The sequence below is a fragment of the Zonotrichia albicollis genome, chromosome 1 (genome assembly GCF_047830755.1).
Source record: "Zonotrichia albicollis isolate bZonAlb1 chromosome 1, bZonAlb1.hap1, whole genome shotgun sequence".
Taxonomy (NCBI): domain Eukaryota; kingdom Metazoa; phylum Chordata; class Aves; order Passeriformes; family Passerellidae; genus Zonotrichia; species Zonotrichia albicollis.
This window is the reverse complement of record NC_133819.1, coordinates 149,280,970-149,304,679: the sequence shown is the minus strand read 5'-3', so window position 1 is coordinate 149,304,679 and position 23,710 is coordinate 149,280,970. Positions and strand designations below refer to the sequence as shown.

Sequence of the window (23,710 nt, the reverse complement as noted above, 5' to 3'; positions counted from 1 at the left end):
GACTGGCACCATTCACATTTGTGCAATTATTGATATCATGCCAAGTTTATTTCCTGTAATTTTCACTCCAGAAAAACTCACACAAAGCCCAGCAGAGTTGTTGGCCAACAATAATGTTGGTTTTGTCTGCAAGCCTTCTCAGAAGAAGAAAACTGTATAACCAGAGGTCAAGTTTTAGCCAGGAAAATGATGGAAACACCTGAGTGAGGTCTCCCTCCCTCTCTTCCTCTGAATAATGTAAGTTTTTCCAACAGTAACGATGCTTTGGTGAAGGTCTCAGCAAGTTCAGCCAAGTTGTGCTGAGAGTACTTCCAGTCATGGAATCTAACATCATCCAGTAATTTCCTGGATTTGTCTATTTTTGTCAGCCCATCTGTTATCCCTCATCTCACACTTCACCTGGAAGCCATTTGTGCAGGTGAAAATCACTTGGCTTTAGGTTTGAGTTCTGCACATGTAGGCACATTTCTGCCATGCCCCTGATACATTTAAATCATTTCTTGCCTCTCTGTCTGCTGGTCTTGGCATTGGGTTCCCAGTCTCAGGAGGAGGGATGGGAGCTTCTCACATGGGCTTAGCAATAATTACAGACTTGGGCAGCCCTGGAGTCAGATGGAGTAGCCTAACATTGTTGCGCAAGTTTTCCTCCTAAGTAACCTTGTAAGGACTTCATTCCACAGGTCTGAAGGATGAATTTTAGGTTACAGTGATTCTTGCTATTAGGTCTTAATTTCTTACCCCTATATTAAAAAAAAAAAAACAAAACCAACCAAACAAAAAACCAACCAAAAAACCTCCAAAACCCCAAAAAACAAACAAACCCCCGCAAAAATACAAACACCAATCCCCCCCCCCAAAAACCCAAACCAAACAAACAAAAAAACCAAACACAAAACAAAACCCAAAATACCCAAGAACTAATTTGTTGCTTGCCCTTCCTGTGACCAAAATGAGACATATACTGTCCTAAAAATTTTGATAAGGGCTAGTGGATGCAACCAAAGGGCAGTGCTGATATGAGGTGGATCCGGGGAACCTCATCAATTGTCTCTAAGAAATATGTGGGAACAGGATTTGAGTTTTCCCCTTATGACCTTTCCAAAAATATCAAGGGGTAATTCCCTCTGTCTTAGGCAGTAGAAAGTAGTGTAATAACTCCATTCAAACACAAATAAACTATTACTAATAAAATAAAATTAGTAAATACTAATAAAGTATCATAATTATGGTACAAATAACCCAGTAAGGACTTCTGTGTTACTAGATATTATAATATTTTATAGAAATTGCACTCACCAGAGTTCAGAGGCTCGAGGCTTAGGTTGGAGGACACTACAAAGGATCTCTGAGAGGATCCAAGGAAAGGCTGTGTGGCTCTGTACCAGTTACACACAGGCACACAGGAATCAAACAGTAAGGTTTAGACTTCTAGAATGAATTTCTCTTTTGTGCATTAAAATCAGAAGGTTAGGAGGTTTTAAAATTTTTATTTTTCATTGTTGAATTGAGTTTTAGGTTTTAAAGAGACGAAACTAAACTTCAGGATTTTTTATTTTGATTTCTAGTGATAGAAGTTGCTACAATACTAAAGAAGAGAAGAGGAGAAAAAGGACTTTATACTCTTGCTGAACTATGAAATGTGATTTCTATTTCCTACTGTCCAGCAGGCTTCCTCTCCAATGTTAGGCACTTAGATGCAGATTTTCAATATCCCTCAAAGGCCTAATTTACATTGACTTTAATTGAATCCTCCTGAGGAAACAGGTCTAAGTCAAGCCCTGCCTCAGTTTCTTACCTGTAAAACAGACATGAGCAACAAGTACACAATTAGCATTGTGAGAGGAAAAGGAGGAAAATCCACACTGTAAGGATGTGGCAAAGCCATAAAAATGTTCATGTGATGCATTGCCTCTAAGCTGTGCAAAAAATTGGAGGCTTTCATGTTATGTCAAAGAGATTTAATGTAGAATATTGATCACTGTTTACATTGACAGAGCCTGGTTTTGGCAGCTGTTAGCTGCAACAGGAAATTGAATGACTACACGCAATGAAAGAAACTCTTTGAATATCATCTGGAAGTGGTGTTTCATCCAACTATTGCTGTCCTTTTGGGATAAAGAGGAAAGCCCATTTAAAATTTTCCTTTTTCATTTTTTTCCTTTCTCTGGGTAAGCAGTTCTTTTCCCAGACTGAAGCGAAAGGTTTTCAATGTTTTTCTTCTTTTTAATTGTGAGCCAAGTGGAGCCAATGGAAGTTATCAGGAACTTCACCTTCATTTACATAATTGCTATGTGGAATGGGAAATTGGCTTATGCAAGGGAGCTGAGACTCATTAGTGACAAGCATCTCTAGGAGAGGGAGGGCTCCCTGCATCCATGTTCAGCTGAAGGTTGTGGGGGTGTCTGAGGAGATACATCCCTGTCAGGCAGCCAATTAATGAAAACTCCAGTGAATTGAATGGAATTGAGTGTTTGCCTGTTTTGTGAGGTCAGCTGCATGGTGATTGCAAACAAAATCTCAATGCTTTGCACAGTAAAAGAAGATGCTGAATACACGTTTGGGAAAGTGTGGGAAGAGGTACTTTGTTTTCTTACAGGGTGATAACCATAGATTAAATAAGTGCTTTGTAGCCTGAGTTGTGATGTAGAATTTACTCATGAGTACAAAGGATAAAACCCTCTCCATGTTCTTCAAGGTTTTAGGTCTACCAGCATGGGGAAAAGGGGGAATGTAGAAACATGAGGCAAGCAGCCCATTCCTGCACAGGAGTTTGATTGCATTCACTTGCACTTGATTCAAATGGCTCCTCCAACACAAGGGACAGGGTAAAATACTGTGTTGGTAGTGATTTTGTACACATGAGAAATTATCAAATCCTGCTTTGCCAAAGTGTTCAGGAAGGAGCAATGCCTCTATGGGGACTAGTCATAACATATGTTATACTCCACTGAAAAGTTTATTCTCCTCTGACCCAAACCTCACATTTAAGGCACTGATTTTTACATCACCCCAATCCTTGCCAGTGTAATTCAGCCCAGGCCAAAGGGACCTCAGAAGCATTTTTGATTTAAAAGTTCATTAACTGGAGTTAAGTGAAAAGATAAAGGATTAGTAACAGCTGTGGCTGGATGGGTTGATCAAAGTGTCTCCTCTTTTCCATCAGATCCCTGTTGTTGCAAGCTTTGAGACAATCTGAGAGCAAGGTAGCCCTTCACATACAACTGCTGCTGAAAGGGAACAGCATGAAGGGAAAAGCCATTCTCAGTTGGGAAGAGTTCAGCCTTAGCAAACATCTTAGATAATTGTAGAAGGAAAGAAACAGAACCATTCTAGTAGGAAGTTTTGGTTTTCAGCTCTGCAGGCTTGAGTGGGAAATCATCCCTTTTTGGGATATTTTGAGAGAGTTCCCAGAAGTGTCCCAGTGGCAAATGACTCAAGAGTGTTCTCAAGCAGGAAAGGCACAGCTGCACTGAAGAAAGAGTTGCCATTCCAGCACGAGTTCTCTTCAGAGGTGCTGACCCAGCTTTGCATTAAATCTTCTTGAAACTTGTGCACTTGCAGTTCTTGCCTGACAGAGTATTTTCTCAAAAAGACATCAAAGTCCCTATTAAAAGTATGAAAGAAAACCAGTTGAATTTGAGTAATTTCAGCCAGAGAAATGTAGAAATTTAGAAAACTGCAACAAGATAAAAAAACCATTTACCAGGTGTTGATGTTAGTGTGCTTTAAATTATTCATCTGGTTGTAGAAATTAAGATTCACTCAGCTGTTCAGCTGAAATTCTGGCTGATTTAGACACAGTTTCTGCAGGATTCAATTTTGGAAAGAAACTCCTTGTCTTTATCCTATAGAGAATTTCAGCTGCAACTAAGAGAAACCAGAAAAAATATGGTTTTGAAAGAAAAAAATAAGCTTTTTTTTCCAATTTACTTAACTGGTGACTTTTCCAAATCTCCTGAGTTTCTAAAAACCATATCCTCCTCCAGAAAGGTGTGCTGGCTGGATAATGCTTCAGAGAACTGGGAGACTTTGCCCAGATTGGGTAGAGAACAGTATGGGGTGATTCTGTGTGTGTTAATGATCCAGTTTTAGGAACATGGAGCCAGGATTTTAATCCAGTCACTTGTAATTTACTCAGAACCCCAGACCAAGTATCTGGTCAAGCTGGAACAGGAGTGCCTACTGTCAAGTTCAGTGCTGAGGTCTCTGGAGCAGGATTAGAATTTGGCCCATGGTTTTATGTTGTCCTCAACCCTGTATTTTTAAAAAAATACATTAAGGAGAAGCACAAAATTCTCTCAAAATATTGGCATAATCACCTTATCTGACTCTGCATGTCTCATATTTGAAGTTTATTTTGTTCAGGGGTTTCCCCATAGCTCCCACTGTCACCTTTTCAGCTCTGATCATTGCTACAGGGCTGGCTCACAAACAGGTAGAGTCAACAGGATGGAAAATCTTGAGAAATCTGTCTGCAAAAAGTGTATCTTTTTTTTTTTATTATTCTGCTTGAAATATTGCCCTCAAGCCTTTAAATTCTCTTTATTAATTTTGAATAAGTACAAGCTAACTCTTAGTCTTTTCCCAGTGATTCATATCCATGGACTCTTACACGATTTCCCACAGCTCTCACTTTCAAGGACAGCTGACCTTATATGGACATTGGCATGTAGAAAAGTGTCTTATTCAAAAGGCTCTGTAATTTTTTAATATCTGTAGAACAAGCTTAACCTAAATCACTATTCCCTGGGTAATGGAAGAAAACATCTTGGCTCTAGGCATCTGTAAAAGTATTGAAAGGAGAAGAGACTTTGTTTTTACTGGCTTTAAGTCTTCTTACCCTACTTTATATTTGTAGTCTCCTGATTAGTGCAATAATGGCAGTTCTTGCTGCCAGGAGGGCCAAAAGTATCCTGGGGTGCATCAGGAAAAGTGTGGCCAGCAGGTCAAAGGAGGTGATTCTGCCCCTCTGCTCGGCCCTGGTGAGGCCACATCTGGAATATTGTGCCCAGTTCTGCTCTAAAGTTCCAGAAAGACAAGGGGCTACTGGGGAGGGCCCAACAGAGGCCACAAAGATGGTGAGGGGTCTGGAGCATCTTTCTCAGAGAAGAAACTGCAGGAGCTGGGCCTGTTTAGTGTGGAGAAGAGAAGACTGAGCTCAATGCAAACAAATATCTCCAAGGTGGGTGCCAAGAGGATGGAGCCAGACTCTTTTCTGTAGTGCCCAGAGAGGATGAGGAGCAAAGGCCATAAACTAAAGCACAGGAAATTCCACCTCGCCATGAGTTCACCATGAGGAAGAACTTCATTAAGTGGAAGGTGGCAGAGCACAGGAACAGAGATGTCATGGAGTCTCTCTGGAGACATGTAAAACCCACCTGGATAATTTCCTGTGCAACCTGCCTGGGCAGAGGAGTGGATTAGAATATCTCCAGAGGTCCCTTCCAACCCTAATTATTCTGTCATCCTGGGATTCTGTGAATATTTTCTAGTTAGAAACTCCAGTATTTCTCTCAGACTTTCCTACCATCTAATTATCTTAATTTAACAGCAGAAATGATTTTTTTTCCCCCCAAAGTTATGTCACTTGAATATATAATATTCAAACTACCATTCTCTGGGAAAGAGTTTAAAAGTTAGGAAGGGAGCTAGCTGTAAGCAGCTGCAAGATAGTCTCTTCTGTTATCTTCTGTGAACTTTGAATAAAGTTATAAAGCCTCCAGGAAATGGACTTCAGTTCAAACCTTGAAAATCATGTCCTGAATATTGTCAGCTCAAACTTGTCTCCATGGACTGCACTTGGAGTCGTTAGTTGCAAAATTATTGGGAATTTTGATGGATAAATTTACACAAAAAAAGGTATGATTGTCACTAGGCAAAAATATCTAAGGAAATATTGGCACAATTTATTCCATGTGGGAGCCATAAAGGACTTGCATTCCAGGCTTAGCCATTTCTCAGCCAAGGTAGATACAGCAGCTGAAAGCAGTGTGGTAAATGTTGAAGAAAAATTCAGCTCTCCAAGTGCAAACTGGTTGAATGAGAGACAAAGCAAAGGAGAAGTTGGTGGGAAACTGAGACCCAGTGTTGCCTCCCAATTTGCCTCATGTCCCTCAAGAAGACAGCACAGGGATCCAGATCTCTTTGGAGATCCCAGTGCTTTGAGATCCGTTCCAACCCAAACCATTCTATGAGTTCCTTCCCAGGTTTGCTGTTGATTTTCAGGATTAACTTGAACAGCTGACCATAACTTTGTGCAAGGTCACTGTCTGTAGTGGTTGTAAAACCTTTTATTGCATAATTTTTTCACTTGGGGAGGTAAAGGCATTTACACTTTTAAGTGCAGGGGAGGTTATATGAGCTTTTTGGATCCAGAGGATTTGATCCATTTCAATTTCAAAGCCTTAGATGGGTTTTGTTGTGAAAGGCAGGTGGGGTTATAGATGAAAGACATTTTATCTTATGGTGATTACTCCATTTAAGAGCTCACTGCAGAACTGTGATGTGTATGAAAAGTTTACCAAATAAAACCCAGATGGGTCAGAAAGAAATAAGTGATCTTTTTCCTGAGTGGCCCTTAGCTCAGTCTTACAAGAAAATAATCCAAAGAAAGAGAACAGTTAATGATACCTTTGGCACATCACAGGAAGGAAGAAAAGTAATGTAGTTTATTGAAACCAGAGAGAAACCCAAATGGCTCCTGCCTGACCTGCCTTGGCAAAGAAGGATCAGTCTCTTGCTGATTTATATATTTATATATACTATTTATGTATTTGTATCTGTGTGATACAGACGAAACCTGAAGATTTCAATTGAGATGAGGTGCATAACAAAAAAGTAAAAAAACCCCAAAAACCGAAAACCCAACAACCCAACCAAAAAAACCACAAAAAGCAAAAAACCAAACAAACAAAAAACCCACAAAAAAACCCAAAAAAACAAAAAACAAACAAGCAAAAAAACCCCACACCACCCCAAAAAACACAACCAAACCCCCTAAAACTAAAATTAAAAAAAAACCCAAAAACCAAAAAATACAGCAGCAGATCTTGATGGAGTCTAATTGGGAAAGCAAATAAATAAGACAAAAAAAATCTATTGTATTTTTGTGCTGAGCTGTATAGACAGCAATTAAATCACTAATCAAGCAAGAGTTGGCTGACCTAGGAAAGGAGCATTCTCATTTCTCAGCTGGATGGGAAGTTTAAAAATATCTGCTTAAAGGGGTATTTAAAGGATACAAAACAAACATAAGAACATTTTGGGTTTCAATTAAGTTTATGGCTATGGAAGCAGTTCCTGTGGCAAAGAAGCAATATGCTTTACTTACTTCGAATCTACTTCATAATGATATTGACTTTATTTTTAACAGAAATTGTTTCCCACCAAAAAGAAACAAAATTTATTTTTGTGTGCATGTGGGTTAGTATTTAGGAGAATTTTTAATTTTCTCTGCCAGTCTCCATCATGCTCACTTCCTTTCTGGAGGCTGTTTTGTAATTTCCTTGCCTTGAGAAACCAGCACTGTAAATGAGAAATGTCTCCAGAGCAAGGATTGTATTGTAATTTATGGAAAGAACTTGGGTCAGGAGAGCAACATCTAATTTAGAGCACATTAAGTTGACCTGGGGACTTGTAGATCTCTTCCACCTTTTTATGGGCAAGCAAGGACTGGATGTATTCCTACTTTTTCTCCCATTATATATAAATATAAAATCTAGTGATCAGAATCAGAAGCCACCTGGGCAGTAGGATCAGGTCTTTCATGAATGAGCAAGGGATCTGTACAGGTCCAGTGGAATGTGGAGGAAAAACTGAATGTAGAGGGATCCCTTTGCAGATGTGGGTGTGACAAACCCACCCTGAACATCTCACTCTACATTGAAGGCTGTAGAATGAAAGACCCTCAACAGCAGCAGCAGCTACAGCTGAGATATCAGGGTTCTTGTATCTCTGTCTTGTATCAGGTTTCTTCTTATCTCTATTGACTCTCAAGATTAATCATAGAAAGGATGTGCAGTACCTCATTATTGGTATTGTACACAGAGAGAAAAAATCTGTAGGACCTTGAAGCCTTTTATGTAAGTCTGAAGCCTTTAGTGAATCCTCAGAATTTTTATATTAGAGTGGAATATTAGGAACTACATCTACATTGGAAAAATTAGATTTTTTAATAATATTTTTATTAGATTTTCATATTTTTAATATTTTTTTACATTGAATATGTAAAACATAAAATGTTTTACATATGCAATTCAAAGTAATTTACCCTCTGTATAAAGTGCAACTGGCCAAAGTGCTCAAGATAAAAGTTTGGTAAATGTACAATTTCCATCCATCACCTTCTTGAACACAGGAGACACTGAAATAACACATTAGGAAGCATTTAGTTCCCAATCTATACCATTGATGGAGGACTTCAAAGTGTTACAGATACATCAGGGAAATCTTTATTTTCCACTTTGACTTTAGGTCTGGGATTTTAACTCAGGATCTTTCTTTTAGAATCCATAGCTGCTGTGTTGATGAGAGGATGCCAGATATACTGTGAGACACTAAGGAAAAACTAGTGGATTAATGCAATATCTATGCTTGTCTGTAAAATACATATAGTCACACTTTTATATATGTATTTCAACTCTTACATTCCTAGACCCCTAAACATTTGGGGTTTCCCAGTTGCCAAAGCACTATGTGAACAGTGGTGAGAAAAGTGGAAGAGAATCTTCTTATTGGTAGCCAGAGGAAAAGAAAAGCTAAAATGAAATTCTGGAAGTGATTTCTTCTTTCTTCTTTGTGCACCCCTCACTTGCATGGGGGGGTCTTGGTGGTTATGATGGGAAATAACTCTCTACCTGATGGGTGGAATGAATTAAAATCATATTATTTTAATTTCTCTTTAATTTTATTTTCTTTTGTTAGTCTTAATTTCTGCTAGAATAGTTCTAAACTTCCTGGAAGGTCAGTACAACAGTCTGAAATTGCCCAAGTCTTGTGATGCTGAAAGAGCTATTTAGTATTTGGGGTTTTCAAAAGGCACTTCAACTGTTCATTTGCCATATTTAGGACTGGATTATTTTTTATCCTTCAGTCTTTTTTTGTCTTTTCACATTACACAGCAAACCAGAATAATGTTGACACTGGAGACAGTTATAAAACATTTGCCTGAATGGTACAAATTGACATTTATACAAATGGACATTTATACAAATGCTCATTGGACATGAAACTGAAGTCTCGTCTTTTTTTAGCTCATTAGGAGATATATTGTTCTCTAAATAGGCTGGAATCTCTCTTTCAGAATTTAATTTTAGCATTGGATCTATCTTTGCTTCAGTTCTTCAGTGCTAAAACCAAGAGGATTTTGTGACAAAGTTGTTCCTCTCTTTCACTCACTACAGCAGCACAGGGACAGTGAAGGAAAACTCAAATCACCAAGAGCTCTGCTCCAGAATGTGTCAGTGGGTATTTATCAGACACAGTCATTTTCTGTCCCAAATTCACCCCACCTAATGTGCTTGGGAGCTGTACTTTAGCTCTTTCTACTTCCACAGCTTTTTATGAATTTCTCCCATGTGTTAACACAGACATGAGTGTGACAGCTTTTACTGCTGTGTACCTAAGTCCAGAAAACCAGAGAAAGGCAACCCCCTCAGAACCTGGCTTGGAATTTTTATCAAGGAGAAATGAAAATCTCAGTTGAAATTTGCAACAGTTACCACTATTTGATTAGTATTGATGGAGACCTATAATTAGCTCTTATTTAAGAAGGCATATGGCTGCAACAGATGGTAAAGGAAAAAAAGAAAGTTAGATAAACAGAGATATTTGCACAAGGCTTTCTGATCTTCTTTGCTTACATTTTGCAGCACAGTGCTTGCTTAGGTTCTAGAAAGATGGCCTACTCTCCATATGAGGAATACTTAGATGTCTTAATTTTCTCTAAATATACCAAAATAGAGTGGCCTGCAAGTATCTAAGAATTGTGATAATAATAGAAGATTTGAGGTAGCAAGGCAACTTAGATTTTATTTTCATTTTTTTTAGTAGGGGTTCTGAGCAAGAACCAGTTCTGCTTGTGAGGTTAGTGGGAATTTCAGATGGTAAAGGCCAAGGAACAGGACAGAAAATGTGTGGATGGGTGAGGGAGATGGATCCAAGAGTGGGATCTGGGTTGTATTTATGGCAGTACCAACCAGGGTGCTGTGTGTTCTAGAGATCACTCAGATTACAGGTAGGTGGATTTCAGCTAGTTCAGACTGAGATTTTAAATGCTTTGGGGAGATCTCATTGCAGACCTCCAGTACTTAAAAAAAAGAGAGAGAGAGAGACTTTTTACACAAAAAGGAATAGGACAATGCCAACAGTTTTAATCTAAAAGAGAAGAGATTTAGATTAGATGTTAGGAAGAAATACATTCTTTCCTGTGACGTTGGTGAGGCCCTGGCACAGGTTGCCCAGAGAAGCTGTGGCTGCCCCATCCCTGGAGATGTTCAAGTCCAGGTTGGATGGGGTTGGAGCAGTCTGGTCTAGTGGAAGCTGCCCCTACCCATGGCAGAGGATTGGAGCTAGAGGATCTTTAAAATCTCTTCCAACCCAAACCATTGTGTGATTCTGTGATTATTTTATTGATGGGTTCTTTGCTTCTTTCATGCCAAGGTCGGGATTAAATCATGAGATGGTGTTTCTTGTTCAGACTCAGATGTTTATTAGTTCTTATCTGTGAGACTCACAGTCTCACAAGCTGTGAGTTCTGCAGTATTTTGCTCTAACAAAGTACCAAATGGCCACATAGCTCTCTCTACAGGGCCTTTTAAGGATAAACTGTCCAATTAAGAAATTACACCTAAATTATTTTTACTTTTAACCCAATAACCAATCACCCATGCCCTGCAATGTGGACTTTTCTGTCCTATTACAAAATACCATCCAAACCCATGAAGAAGAAGGTAAAGAAGGAGGACCAGCCACTGTCCTAAAACCTCCATTTTAGCTCAATACATATTACTATATTCTAAAACCTTAAACCCTCAATTTCCCACCATGTGATATTACAACTTTTATTCAAACTACACACAGTTTTATCATTCAGTTTTGGAAGCCTTCTCCATGGCATCAGGTCAAATGAGTTTTCTCTTGGGGGTCAGTGCTTGACAGCACAGAGAGTCTGGAATTCTCAGCATCCAGAGCTCCAACATTTAATGATGCTCTCTCTACCTGTTTATTGTCACCCTCCCTGTTCACCCCTGATTACCTGACTGTGCAAATGCATCCAAGAGCTCTGGGGTGAGGTCACATAGCCGGGCTCAGACTGCCTTCTGCTGGGATTTACTGACAGCTGGCTTTCCACGGAGGCAGATCCAGAGAGATCCCATGAACTGCTGACACCACATGGCTGTGTGGGCAGGACCATAAGGTTTGTGGGCAGGAAAGTTTCAAAACGTTCACAGCTCATTCTCAAGTGAGTGCCTTGCAGCGCCCTCCCCCTGTCTGTGCACGAGTGACCTGGGAGAATGAACCCATCTGCCTTTACAGATATCATCTGCCTCTCAGATTTTCCTGTGTGGAAACACAAGTATGATATGCTTCTTTTGGCCATGAATTAGGCTGAAATACAAATGTTTAAGTGTGCACTAATATTTATAAAGAAACATTTACAGTAAAGCTCTTTTTTTAGCTGCAGTATCTTGATTTCCTTACATTATTGAAGAGCATCTCTTTCATGAAAGCAAAACTTAGCAGAATCCTGCTTTTCCATTTATCTGAATAGCAGCATAATAATACTGCTTTTCCCAGATAGCAAGAGACATTCAAGAAGTTGCCAGCATTTGAGTAATTATCTAATTTCCAATGCTATAGTCATAAAGACTTTAGAGAGGCTAGATCTGAAGTTAGATCTGTTTTCCATATGGATTTTTCCTGACTGTTTAAGCACTCCTTATTTATTTTAAAACTCTGACACAGTGCTCATGAAACTGCAGAGAGCTAATTCTAGAGAAAGCTGAATCTAAACCTGAAGTTGTCCTTCTCAAAGGCCTGGAGTTGTAATTTTATATTTAAAATAATAATAAAAAAATACTTTCTTTGTTCTCTGCCTTGCATTGGGGATAGGAAGCAATGTAATGTTTTCAGCAGCAGCGTGCAAGGACTGAATTGTCCCAATTCCTCCTTTCTCACTTTGAAAAAGTATTAATTAATAACACTTATATGCTGCAGAATAGAGGACAGAGTTCAGATAAATGCTGTCTCTGCTCTTCCTTTGTTAAATTCAGAAGTTAAACTATATAAACAAAAAATATACAGAAGAGTACAAGTGGTTTGTTTTCCCCTGAAATTCTCAGCATTCTGTAGCCAAGACCTACAGGCTTAATAGAAAAGTTGTGTAGGATATAAATCTCTGTGCAGGAGGTTTTAATGTGTTTCCTTTGGAGAAACAAATTTTTCATGTTTCATTTACATCTCACACTCCTGGTTGTATGGAGAAATCTAACATTAATAAAAGTTATTCTTAGTATGATAGTAACTTTAAAATAAATCAAAGGACCAACTCCAAGGGTTTTTTCAGGCTTCTAGTGCCTGTTGGAAGAAGAGCTAGAAAGTAATGTGAAGTGAGGTAATGAAATTTTAGCTTTCCTTTTCTAACCTCTCCAAAACAAACTGACTCATGGCTTTCAAGGCATCCCCTCCTATCAGAGGAGAATTCCCTCCTGCACTGGTTCTTTGATAAGGGCCATGCCACAAGGAATTTATGTTTTGAAGCCTTGAAAAAATAAATATGAACAGACCTCCATGACTTCTCAAAGATTAATACTTCTGGGCAAATCTGGGTTTGCATACTGGAGTGCTTACCATCCTTTAAAAGGTTGTTGGTTGACATTGATTCCAGTTTTCTTTGGCAGGTAGAGACATCATGAGGAAGCACAATCAAAAATGTAATTATGGAAAGATTCTAGCTGGTGAGATTGGAGCACTCCAGCCACTGACACAGCAAACACAACACAGAGGGCAAAAGGACCAGCCAGTCCTATTGCTCTGCAAACAGCAAGGGCTCATGTGGCTCTGGGGAAATAATTTATCTCAAATCTCATCAAGCTACACCATGACTTTGCCATTTCAGAGTCTCTCCTTGGCTGAAATCAGAGGTTGAGATATGCATGTGTCATTGTTTGCTCCATGGGAGAGTTATTGACCTCCAACAATTGTGAAACTTCTCAAACTATTTTTACAGCAGTTAAAAAATGAGTATAGGACTGATTAAATAAAAGAATTTTAAAGGAAAGTGATATAATTTAGGCATGATGAAAGCAGAGAAGGAATGCTATAAATGCTCGGAGTTGAAAAATGTATAGTTTGGATTTCCTGGAATGAACAACTGGGATAATTGACCATTGGAGTTTGGGAGAAGGTGTGTGCATTAGGATCTTAGAAATTTCAAGAATATTACCACCACCTTCCATAACTTCCCTAGAAATGTTTCCCTCTCCTCACATGAATAGGAGTGGTGGTGTGAGCATTCTCTTGGGGAAATTACACAAATGAGAATATTTGAAAAGCGGCAAAATTTGAGTCCCTATCACACTTTGCACCAGATGAGGGACACTGCCAGTCTGTCCAGCAACACTTCCAGTGTTTCTGAACTTCAGTTTCAGTGAACACAAATTCAGCATTCAGAAAACACTTTCAGTGCTTTCAATGAGAAATGCCAATTGCTCTGGCATGTCACACTCCTTGAAAACACAAATAGCACAACAGTCAAGAGAAGATGATTTCATTATCTATTTTATCAAATTATACCTACAGCCAACAAAAAAGCTGTGGTTAAGTGGGTTTGATCAGGGGGTTTAAATGGGGTTTGCCACATGTCTCTGTACAAGGCTAAGGTTTCTGGTGGTGTCCCTTCCCCTTCCCCTTCCCTTCCCTTCCCACCTCAGTGCCTTTTTCCTGGCAGTGGTTAGAATTCTGTGGTTTCTACTCTCACTAAATTAGGTTTTAAATATGTAAAAAAATTGTTTACAGGTCACCTATCCATCAATTTCTGTCTTATAAGATTATGTGGAGAGAATTTTTCAAGGGCCTCCAGGATCTAACTAACCTCTCTCAGAATCTTTGAAGAGATGAGTAATTTCTGTATGATGTGCTGCAATAATATTTAGAAACTTCCATCTATAGAAACACCCAGATGGGAAAGTTGGGTAGACTGGAGTGTATCTGGGGACACTTGGAAGATGGGAGAGAGGGAAAGCAGGACATGCTACAGTGACTGGTCTGTGCCAGCACCCTCTGCATGAAATCATCCATAAGTGCAAAGAGCCTTTTCCCCCTTCCTTTTTAAAAATGCCATTGTCCAATAGCCTGTGGAGGAATTTCTAGGAGTGATGGTGGGATGGCATGGAAGGAATAGTAAGAGAGGATGCATAAAAAGGCTTTTCTCATTCTCTGAATGCCTGTGGAACACAGCTCTCCTCTTCATACTTGCCATGGCTCTCACAGCCCTGAAAGCTCTTTCACTTTCCAGATAAACTGAAGAACTGTTCAACCCAAAGGTAATAAGCAGTAAATTGAATAGACACTTAGGAAGGAAATCAGGAGTTTTTCTGGCATAAGGAATACTGCACATGTCTCAAATAAATCTCCTGACAGGGAAATTTACTGATCAAAAATTCATTACCACAGAATTAAACTTTCTTTTTTGAATTCACCACAGCTGAAGCCTTTGAAACTGTGGAATAAATACAGGACAGTAGAGTTTTATCTCCAGATCTCCCCTGGGAGTGGGAGTTCCCAGCAGTTTCCAGACAGTGTGTCTGTCTCCTTTGGGTTTCCTGTGGCTACTGGGATTTTTGAACAGCTGAGGCTGTACTAGAAAGAGATGTGGGAAAACTCAGTGGTTCAGTCTTCTCTCTTACACCCTCCTGTGCTTTGTGCCAAAGGATAAAGGCCCTTGTGTGAGCACAGGGACGCATCTGCTGTGTCTCCTGAACAGGGGCTACACCTGCTGTGTCTTCTGCCAGCACTCTCTCTGAAAAGTGCCAGCTGTGACAAATGCCAACCTCAGTGCCACTGCCTGCCAGCAGACACACCTGGGGTTTAGAGAGACACAGGTTTCAGAAGGAATTCCAGGAACTAGGGGAAGCTTGGGAAAGGTTCCTGGATTATGATGTTTTCACAGACCAATGAAGGATATGTTTGGAGTAGTAACTGCTTCTAGCTAGTGCAAGAAGCTCCAGCAGAGTGAGGTAGCCTGGTCCCTGCCTGTACCTGAAGCACAGAACACACCAGCAGGTGCTGCAGCCTGAAGGAAAATATCTGTGAGATGTTGTCATTCCACTTTGGTTTGAGAGGATCCCTGCATTGCTGTCAGCACTGCCAAGTTCTCCTCTGAGGAAATCCCTGTTGCAACTTTAGGTTGTTCTCCAAGAGAGGGAGAAGCCACCGGTGGCCACTTAAGTAGGCAGGGATGGATGTTTTTAGGGAAGATCAGTGACTCACCTGCTGTAGTTCTCTGCCAGCTGTCTGCAAAGGAGGTCTCCCTGCTTAAAATTGAGTGATTTTTGTCCCTGTAACCTCATACTCTTATTTGAGGCAGCCTCAAACACTGTGGCATGACATTGACTTCGACCTTTCCAACAAGAGAAATGATTCCTGCTGCCACCTTGCAAATCCAGCTCCTGAAGCAATCACACACAAGGGGTGGTCTGCTCAGGAGTGTGTTTGAAAAGAAAATGAGATTAAACTTTCTATCCAAGAAGAGTGCCGGTATATCAATATCCAAATCAAATAACATAAAGTTTTCTTTGTCTGCCAGCTAGGAGTAAGAATGCATTATACCTCTAATCTAATCTAAATCATCTAATATGATTTTTGCAGTGTCTGTAATATCATGAGGTTTAAATTAAAATAAATATGACTGCATGCTTTTGAAGAGCTAATCAGGCTGAAACATTCTAGCCTTATTGGTGTAGCACATGAAAATAAATATGTATTTATCTAGGCTGCCTGGATTCATGGATAACTAGTGTGTAGATTGGGTGGTGGGAAGACAAAAGCAGGATTAAATACTTGGATGTGCTTGATGGAAATCAGTAATAGGAAAATTATTTGAATGTAGCCTGGATGACAGCACTATGGTTCTGCTAATTAATTAGATCAAGTTTTATTGGTCTTATTGTCATTTAGTCAATTCTGCCCCTTATGATTTTTTATTTTTTGAGATATTTCAGTGTCCATGCTATTCCAGTTCCAGCAGACTGGCACCACTAAACTAATTTTTATAATGACAAAACCCCATTCACTGTCTACTTTTCTTCAGTACCTTTTTTATTTGGGTTTTTTTTTGTTGTTTTGAAGTACTTTCTGTTATTTTATTTTTATATAACCAAACTTGACCTCATAAAATATTTAATCCTCTGTCAGTCTTGACTCACTGACCTATGATAGCAAATCATATACAAATCTTAGCAGAATAAACCTGTCCTGATTTGAAACTCTTGACAAAACAGCAGGCCCTGGACTTTTATCTTACCACAACTTCTGGTGCCAGAACAATTCTGCAAAGGGGCAAATTCCAAGAAGTGCCTTCTGAAAAAATGGTACTTTCTAAAAATGATTGTCTTCTGATATTTTGATGATGATCACACATCTGTTTCTCTCTGAAGGAACAATTCTGGTACACCTTTTTAAGCACCCTTTCTCAGGAGAGTTCCAAAATACTATTTGCTAAAGGACTACATTTTAAAAGCTCAGATTCCTCCAGAACTGAGTGCTGGAAGGGGACAAAACCAGCTCTGAATAAATTTTGCAACCTGTTGTTGCTCTGGGGCTACAGAAGTAGAATTAGCAGGAGATGCTGATTACCAGCCAAGCCACAGGTTTTTTTTTTTCCTCTTACTGAAAAGGGAATTGCCCAAAAGCAGTTGACTTGAAGCAAAAAATTTTCCTCAGTATAAAGTATGTTTGTTTCTTTTGTTAATGATGTCCTAAATACCATAGGCTCCATTGTAACCAAAACAAAATACACACACTGGAGGCACCTAAAAGTTAGAAAGGATAAATCCCACCTCACTTTATGTGATGTTTATTTGTGATCATTTGATACATCAGCACACAGGTGATGCTATTGGCTGAATTTGATGTGGAGAAGTTTAGAGTTTTGTTTCTTGAGTTCCTTCGATTTATCCAATTATTTTGGACCAAATTGGCATCTCTCACACATGCCAAAGACCTGAAGGATTACATGGGCATCTTGAAAAAAAGACTATATTTTTAAGTTTCTGTATTTTAAGATGCCTCTACACTTCCAGTTTCTATGTACAAGATCTGCTATTGCTATTTTCCCCCCTCCCATGTAGTAACATCTGGGAGCACCAGACACCTCTGGTAGAAAAAGGAAAATTCCTCTTCTGAAAGATGGCAATTGCAGATAAAGATGAAGTTTCACAGGTGAACTCCCGCAGCTGTCATGCTGGGTGCACCAAATTGAGCATTTGATGCTTTATTAGAAATAAAGTTAATAGGATAAGTGCTGTCACAGGATCAAGTATTCTCACTATGAAATCCAGCCTGCCTACCGTTTAACATTTGTTTTCTTTAAATATCATGTCTGTGAACCTGCAACCCACAAAATCAGCCTGCTCTATTACCATTAATTATTGAGAAAGCAAGTATTTAATTACAAGTACTACTTAGGTAACCCTGGAGTGAAATCATAGGATGCAAATTAATCTCCCTACTGAAATCACACCAGGAGTTTGTCTGTGTTTTGTGCAGGTGATTCCAGCCTTTGCTCGACCTGCGTTCATGAAAACAATGTTTACAGCAGAATATTTCAGATTTTGTACAGAAACGAAGAGATCATCCTTAATGAGACCATGAACTTCAGAGTGCACCTGCTTCTGGATGGTGAAAAGGTGAGTTATTTTGGGATGCACATAAAAACCAGCAGGGCTGGAATTCCTCTCACTTGACTTCAGGTGTGCATTGCGCAAGTATCTCCATTTCAGAAGAAGTCCATGTGCTGCCAGAGGTCTCATGAATGCAGCTCCTGGTGTGAAAGGCACAGTTTATCTGACCAATACACCAGCAGCTGAATTGGGAGGAGACTGATGGTCCTGTACCCATAAATACCTGTGATTTATTTGTTTGTACATGAGGTCAGACTGACCCTCTGCATTGTGCCTGTCTATGAGGAGCAGGCGACACCTTGGATTTCCAGTGGAATAAGATGCTGACATACTCTGGTAAATCTGAATATCAGAAACTCAAGTGTCTCAACCATAATTTGTCATTTGTGCACTGGATCACTCACTTAGCACAGCTGTGCTCATCAGCCCCACCTGAGAAAAGTGGGAGACTGCTGTTTCTTTCCAGGACCGGCTACTATTATTATTACTCCATTATTATCACTCTCTTCTCCTCCTCTCTCTTGTGACTGAAATTTTCTACAACTCTTCAGCCCTTTTCCATCCTTCAGAGGTCTCCTGGCCTTTTTCCTTGGTGCTCCTGCCTGCAGGAGTCCTTGGGAGAGCTGCTGGAGCTTTCCCTTTCTTGGAGTCCATGTACAACCCTTTTGCTTTCTGTGGTACCTCAGCAACAGCATGTCCACCCTGAGATCCTTCTCCCCTTTTTCCATCCACTCCTTCAGCCAACAGGAGCACTCACAAGGTAAAAACACAATCTGGGACACCCAGCTTGTAGAGCACCTTTAGTTTAATCTTATTGATGTGAAACCAAAGGCTTCCAGCAGCAATTCCTGTTCCCAGGAGCTACAAGGGTGGAGCAATCTTCGTTCATGGAGAGAACTGTTTTGCTGAAATCTTAAACAGGAAGGGGAGAGAGTGTCACCGTAGAATGGCATTCAGGCATGTCTCATGTGTCATCACTGTGCTTTGCCAGCCCAAAGATTGGTACAAAATGTATGGCATTGGTACTTGCCCTCAGTGCTGGCAAGAGACAGGACACCAGCATCTTTGCCAAGTCAGCTTGTCATCAAAAGGAGGCACTATGAGTTAGAGATCCAGTGTGAATCATGTGCTGTATGTTGAACTCAGGGCCAGAGACACTCACCTGTCCTTTTTATAATTTCCTATTTGATCATAATGAGATTTAAAATCTCTTTTTTGTCCTATTTCAAAGCATATATATATATATATATATATGTGTGTGTGAGTATGTGTGTGTGTGTGTGTGTGTGTGTGTGTGTGTGTGTTATACAGAGATCTAAATTAAAACAGCTTGAGAACCCAATTTAAGGTTAACATGCTTCCTTTTCTCTCCCACTTTCCTCTTGCTGTTTTGGTTTGGTTTGATTTCTTTTTTTAATGATGTCAATTTTAGTGTCGTCAGTTTATTCCTCCCTAGAATTGTTGGTTTGTGCTTATGTGAAAAATTACTAAATGCAAGTCAATGGATATTTGCTAGGAAAATGTCCCAGCATGCTTTATCCAATATTAATTTTATTCTTCCTCTGTGGAGTACATCTGACTAAATATCACTCCCCTCAAATTACAGCAGTTTTCACTGTATTGAGCAGGGATGATTTCTGATGATTTTTGCATTATTATTCAGAAAAGTTGTGCGCCTCATGAAATGGAAAATAAAAAATAACTCACAAGATGCCTCACAGCTAAATGTCATTGTGACTCCTGATGTGCTGCATGCAGCACCACATGGCTTTTCACAGGAGATTCCCTGGAAAGAGGTCAGCTGCCCAATTCTGTACTTACAGAGTGGATTTGCACAGATAAACTCAGTTTTTCTGTGTGGCAAAGTAACTTTGGGTTTTCATCACTGTAGAATAAGAGGATAAACAGGTCTGTTGTTCCAGATGAGTTGTTAAAGGCGCTTTAAAGAATCAAATGGAAAAAAAAATCTCTAAAAATTTTTTGTGCATTGAGCAGATTAGCACAATTCACTTTGTTTAATGCTTTTAGGCTTCTTTTTACTGCTTTGCTGTCTTGTCCTCCACAGCTTTGCAAATTTGATATAAATGTGGGAGAGACTGAAGTATGCCACTACTACATCCACAACTATTCAGAGACAGTTTTGTATCTTTGTCACATAATCTCCTGTGTTGGATGAAATCCTTGCAATGTGGTGTTGGCAAGTCAGCTAGAGATTTTTCAAGTGTTTTAAATATCATCTGTGTTCATAACTCTTAATTTATTTAGCACACAACAGATGTGAATCCTTTTTTGTGCCTCTTGTGTGCTATGGTGATTTTTATTGGTTCAGGGTGAAGGTTCTGTTCACTGGTTTTGTCTGTGGATGGAATTTATGATAAATGGACAAAGGAGTTATTCTGGGTAATGCAAGAATTGAGTTCATACACTCCATGCAGTTTGTACTGTAAGAGCTGGAATTATCCAATATTATATTGGGGGAGCATTGTTCTTCCTGATGATCAGGTAGTTTTGCTGATGAGATGTTTTGCTGACACAAACTCAGACAAAAAAACCCCAAACAAACAAAAATGACCAAACAACAAAACCAATATGTATGTCCAAATTAGATTATTTGCCTTTTTTTTTTAAGTCTTCCCCTCCTCTAGCATAACCCTAGGTACCCTTAAATATGTAAATACTTTTTTTTTTCTTTTTTGCCTGGTATTAAACAGAAGGAAGCCCTATTATTTGCCTAGAAGTGGCACTGAACATGAATTCCACCATATAAATGGTTCTTTAAACTCTTTAGTTTATTTGATGTCTTTTTCTATATTGTCCCAGTATACAGCATTTTTTGAATTCAAAGGAAACAATATTGCAGGACTGGAGCAGAATTTATTGCTACAAAGAACTCTAATTTATTTTCATAGGCTTTTGCTTTTTTTTTTTTTAATTAGAGAAGAAGCTTTGCCTCTCATCCTGCAGTAGAATAGATAACTGGTCTGGCTTCTTTCTTGCTGGCCCTGTTGAGGGAAAATTTAGAAGCAGGGTGAGAAAAGAGTGAGGCAAGACAGTAAATTAGATTTTTTATTTCCCAGAGTAATTTAAGTGATCTGGGACATGCAGATTATTCACTTTGACACTCTGGCTAAATGGTTAAATATTAGGGAGGGAAAAAGGAAAACATTACCTCTGTAGTGGGAACTTTGATCGGTTTTATGTGGGGTGGTCTTGGTTTGAAAAGACAGGTGTATGGAAAATGTAAACGCCCTCCCTCTGAATTATCATGATTTTGGAATTAAAAGGCTCTCACGCAAAGGCATGGGAATAGGAAAAACAGTTCTTTACTAGGAAAACTTAAAAAAAATACAAATGTAAGAGTGCAAACCAAAAAATCTGTTAACCGTCAGAATATGACTTGACACCCTGTGTGTCAGGGTGGTGGCAGCAGTCCCATTAGATGGTGGCTCAGCCCTCCTGCAGTGCCAGCTGTGGTTCTGTTGGAGCAGTGGTCCTGGAGAAGGGTGGAGTTTTCTTCTGAAGGTCCAGGAATGTTGTAGATGGGCCTGATCTTCCTCCAATAGAATCCAATGCAGAAGAAAACTGCTTCTCTGGGAATCCAGTAGAGAAGGCTGCTGTGGTGTTCCAAACCCCAGATTATATCCAGGCAGGAATGCTTGGCTCCTCCTCCTGGGCAGAGCATCTTCCAAAGGGATGATGTAATTTTATCAGCCATGCTGTGGCACTCACTGGCCCGTTAACAGAAGAGATGTCCTGGAGGGAGGATTGGTTGTGGAAGGGATAAAGAAAAACTGCCCAATTAACAGAAGATAACTGCCCCACTTCTAACACATAGGAATAGAATACCCCTGTTTCCAACCTAAGAGAGGGGTTTTGCCCTATTCTGATCAGTCTGATTTCAATACAGGTTTTGGGATTAAAAATATCTAATTTATGCAGTTTACTGCATGACCCCATGCAATGAAGAGTATCTCTTCGTCTCTCAGGCATCTGCTCACTGCCTCAAGGTGTTTGGGGCAAGTGTCACCAGATACTGAACTTGTTTGGAGCACACACTCAGATCTCAGAGGCTGTTGCAGGTGCTCAGCAGGGCTGGGCACAGACCCAAAATTTCATCCCCTTTATTTGGAGGAGGAGGAAGTTTACTTTGTCTGAAGCACTGTACTGAATTCCTAGTTGGAATTCACAGTTTAGCTCCAGTAATGATTACTTGTTTTGCCACTGCAACTGTGATTTTTAGTGATAGCAACTCATTAAAAAGGAAAAAGGTTGGGGGTTTTTTTTGAGGTTTTTTTTTGTGGTTTGTTTCTGGTTTTGTTTTTTTAATGAAAGGCATACTTCCAGGTATTTTGAGGCAATCACAAAAGAGAAAGCACATTTTCAGTATATAGAAGTGGGAATTTTCCCTTCACATCTCTATGCCTGTGGCCATGCTAGAAGAAATACCATATTACTTCAGAAGGAATTCAATTTAACATCTTTCAGAATTTCTTCAAAGCACAACCAATCCTTGAATCTCAATTTTCTTACCAAACAGGAAAAGATTGTACATTGTCAATGCAGTTTCACCTTTGGGAAATCTGCCTGAACATGGTTTATGTTATTTATTTTATGAATCCTATCTGTCAGAGCAGGGTAGATGCCTCTGATGTTGCCTTCAGTGCATTTTTACTGTAGTCTCTGCCCTGTTGTTAAGAAGATGATGATCACTTTTGGAAAGCAGAGTTCATCTTGCCTGTTTTGAGCAATCTAAAATGCAAATGTATCTAGACCAAGATATTTCTCTAAGCTCTACCTGTTGTCAATGGGAAAGAGACAGGCACTAATAGAAAGTAATTGTAATTCTCCAGTAGGTACCTCAGGATGGAGCAGGTCACTCTCTGCCTCTACTTGCTGCTTTCCACTGACATAAGATAGAACACATATATCTCACCTTTTTGTGGCAAAAAAGTGTTGTATTTATAGTATCACACCCCAGTGAATAACTTTAATTTTCCACATTTATTTCTGTGTACCTCCTGCTGTGTTCTGTCAGCTATAAAAGATGTTTACATTCACAGAAAACAACTATTTTGGTTATAAAATGTGTAAATTTTTTTGTTCATATGTCTATTTAAGTTGTTAAAAACTAATTTTTTCATTCTACTAAACCTATTTTTCTTGGGGAAGAATTGACATTTCAAAGGAGTGATTTAAAAAGTGCTGGACAGCTTAATCCTCTTCTATTCTAATTTATTTATTTCCATTGATTACAGTTGTTTTAACTGTGCCAAGCTGGGATGTGTTATCCAATTTATTTCCTTCCCAGTGAAGGTAATGAACTACTAGCCCTAGCACTGTCTCCAAAAATCCAATAAAACTATTTTATTGGCAATAAAAGATGGGTAATTTTACTGGTGGGACCTGTTAGATGAGTTAGAATGGAGCTACCAGTGAACCACACATGATTTCTTCAGTAGTTTTGGTGAGCAGAAACCTTCCACATGCAGACACCCTCCACTATGTACAAGTTAAACCTCTGTTTTAGTTTATAAAACAACCAAGGCCTTTGAGTTTTGGAAAGAAAGTGGTCTACATGAGAATCAATGGCAAACTACCTCCATTAATCTGCTAAGGGCCTGAAAGAGTGACTGTGGCCCAGGAAAGCCTTTGTTTGCTGAGACGTAAACTCAAAGATCAATGATGAGTGATCAGAAATTTCCAGAATTATTTGAGCCACTTCTGAATGTTTTAAGCTGTAAAATTTGAAATTTTTATTAGTTACAGGTAGGTGATCACACAGATTTGTGGCTGTTTCTCATCCAGGAAAA

At 39.4% G+C, this 23,710-nt stretch overlaps 1 protein-coding gene across 5 annotated transcripts in view; it reads left to right on the top strand.

Annotated features, from left to right (window-relative positions):
• Positions 1-23,710, top strand: part of FAM135B (family with sequence similarity 135 member B) — a 200,287-nt gene that overhangs the window by 106,311 nt on the left and 70,266 nt on the right. For all 5 annotated transcript variants that reach the window (XR_012583565.1, XM_074557459.1, XM_014275756.3 and 2 more), the window contains one exon: positions 17,767-17,906. Coding sequence is in view for 4 of the 5 variants with exons in the window: in XM_014275756.3 (XP_014131231.2) it covers positions 17,767-17,906 (140 nt within the window). In the remaining variant the exon portion in view is untranslated. The remainder of the gene's footprint in view (positions 1-17,766; positions 17,907-23,710) is intronic.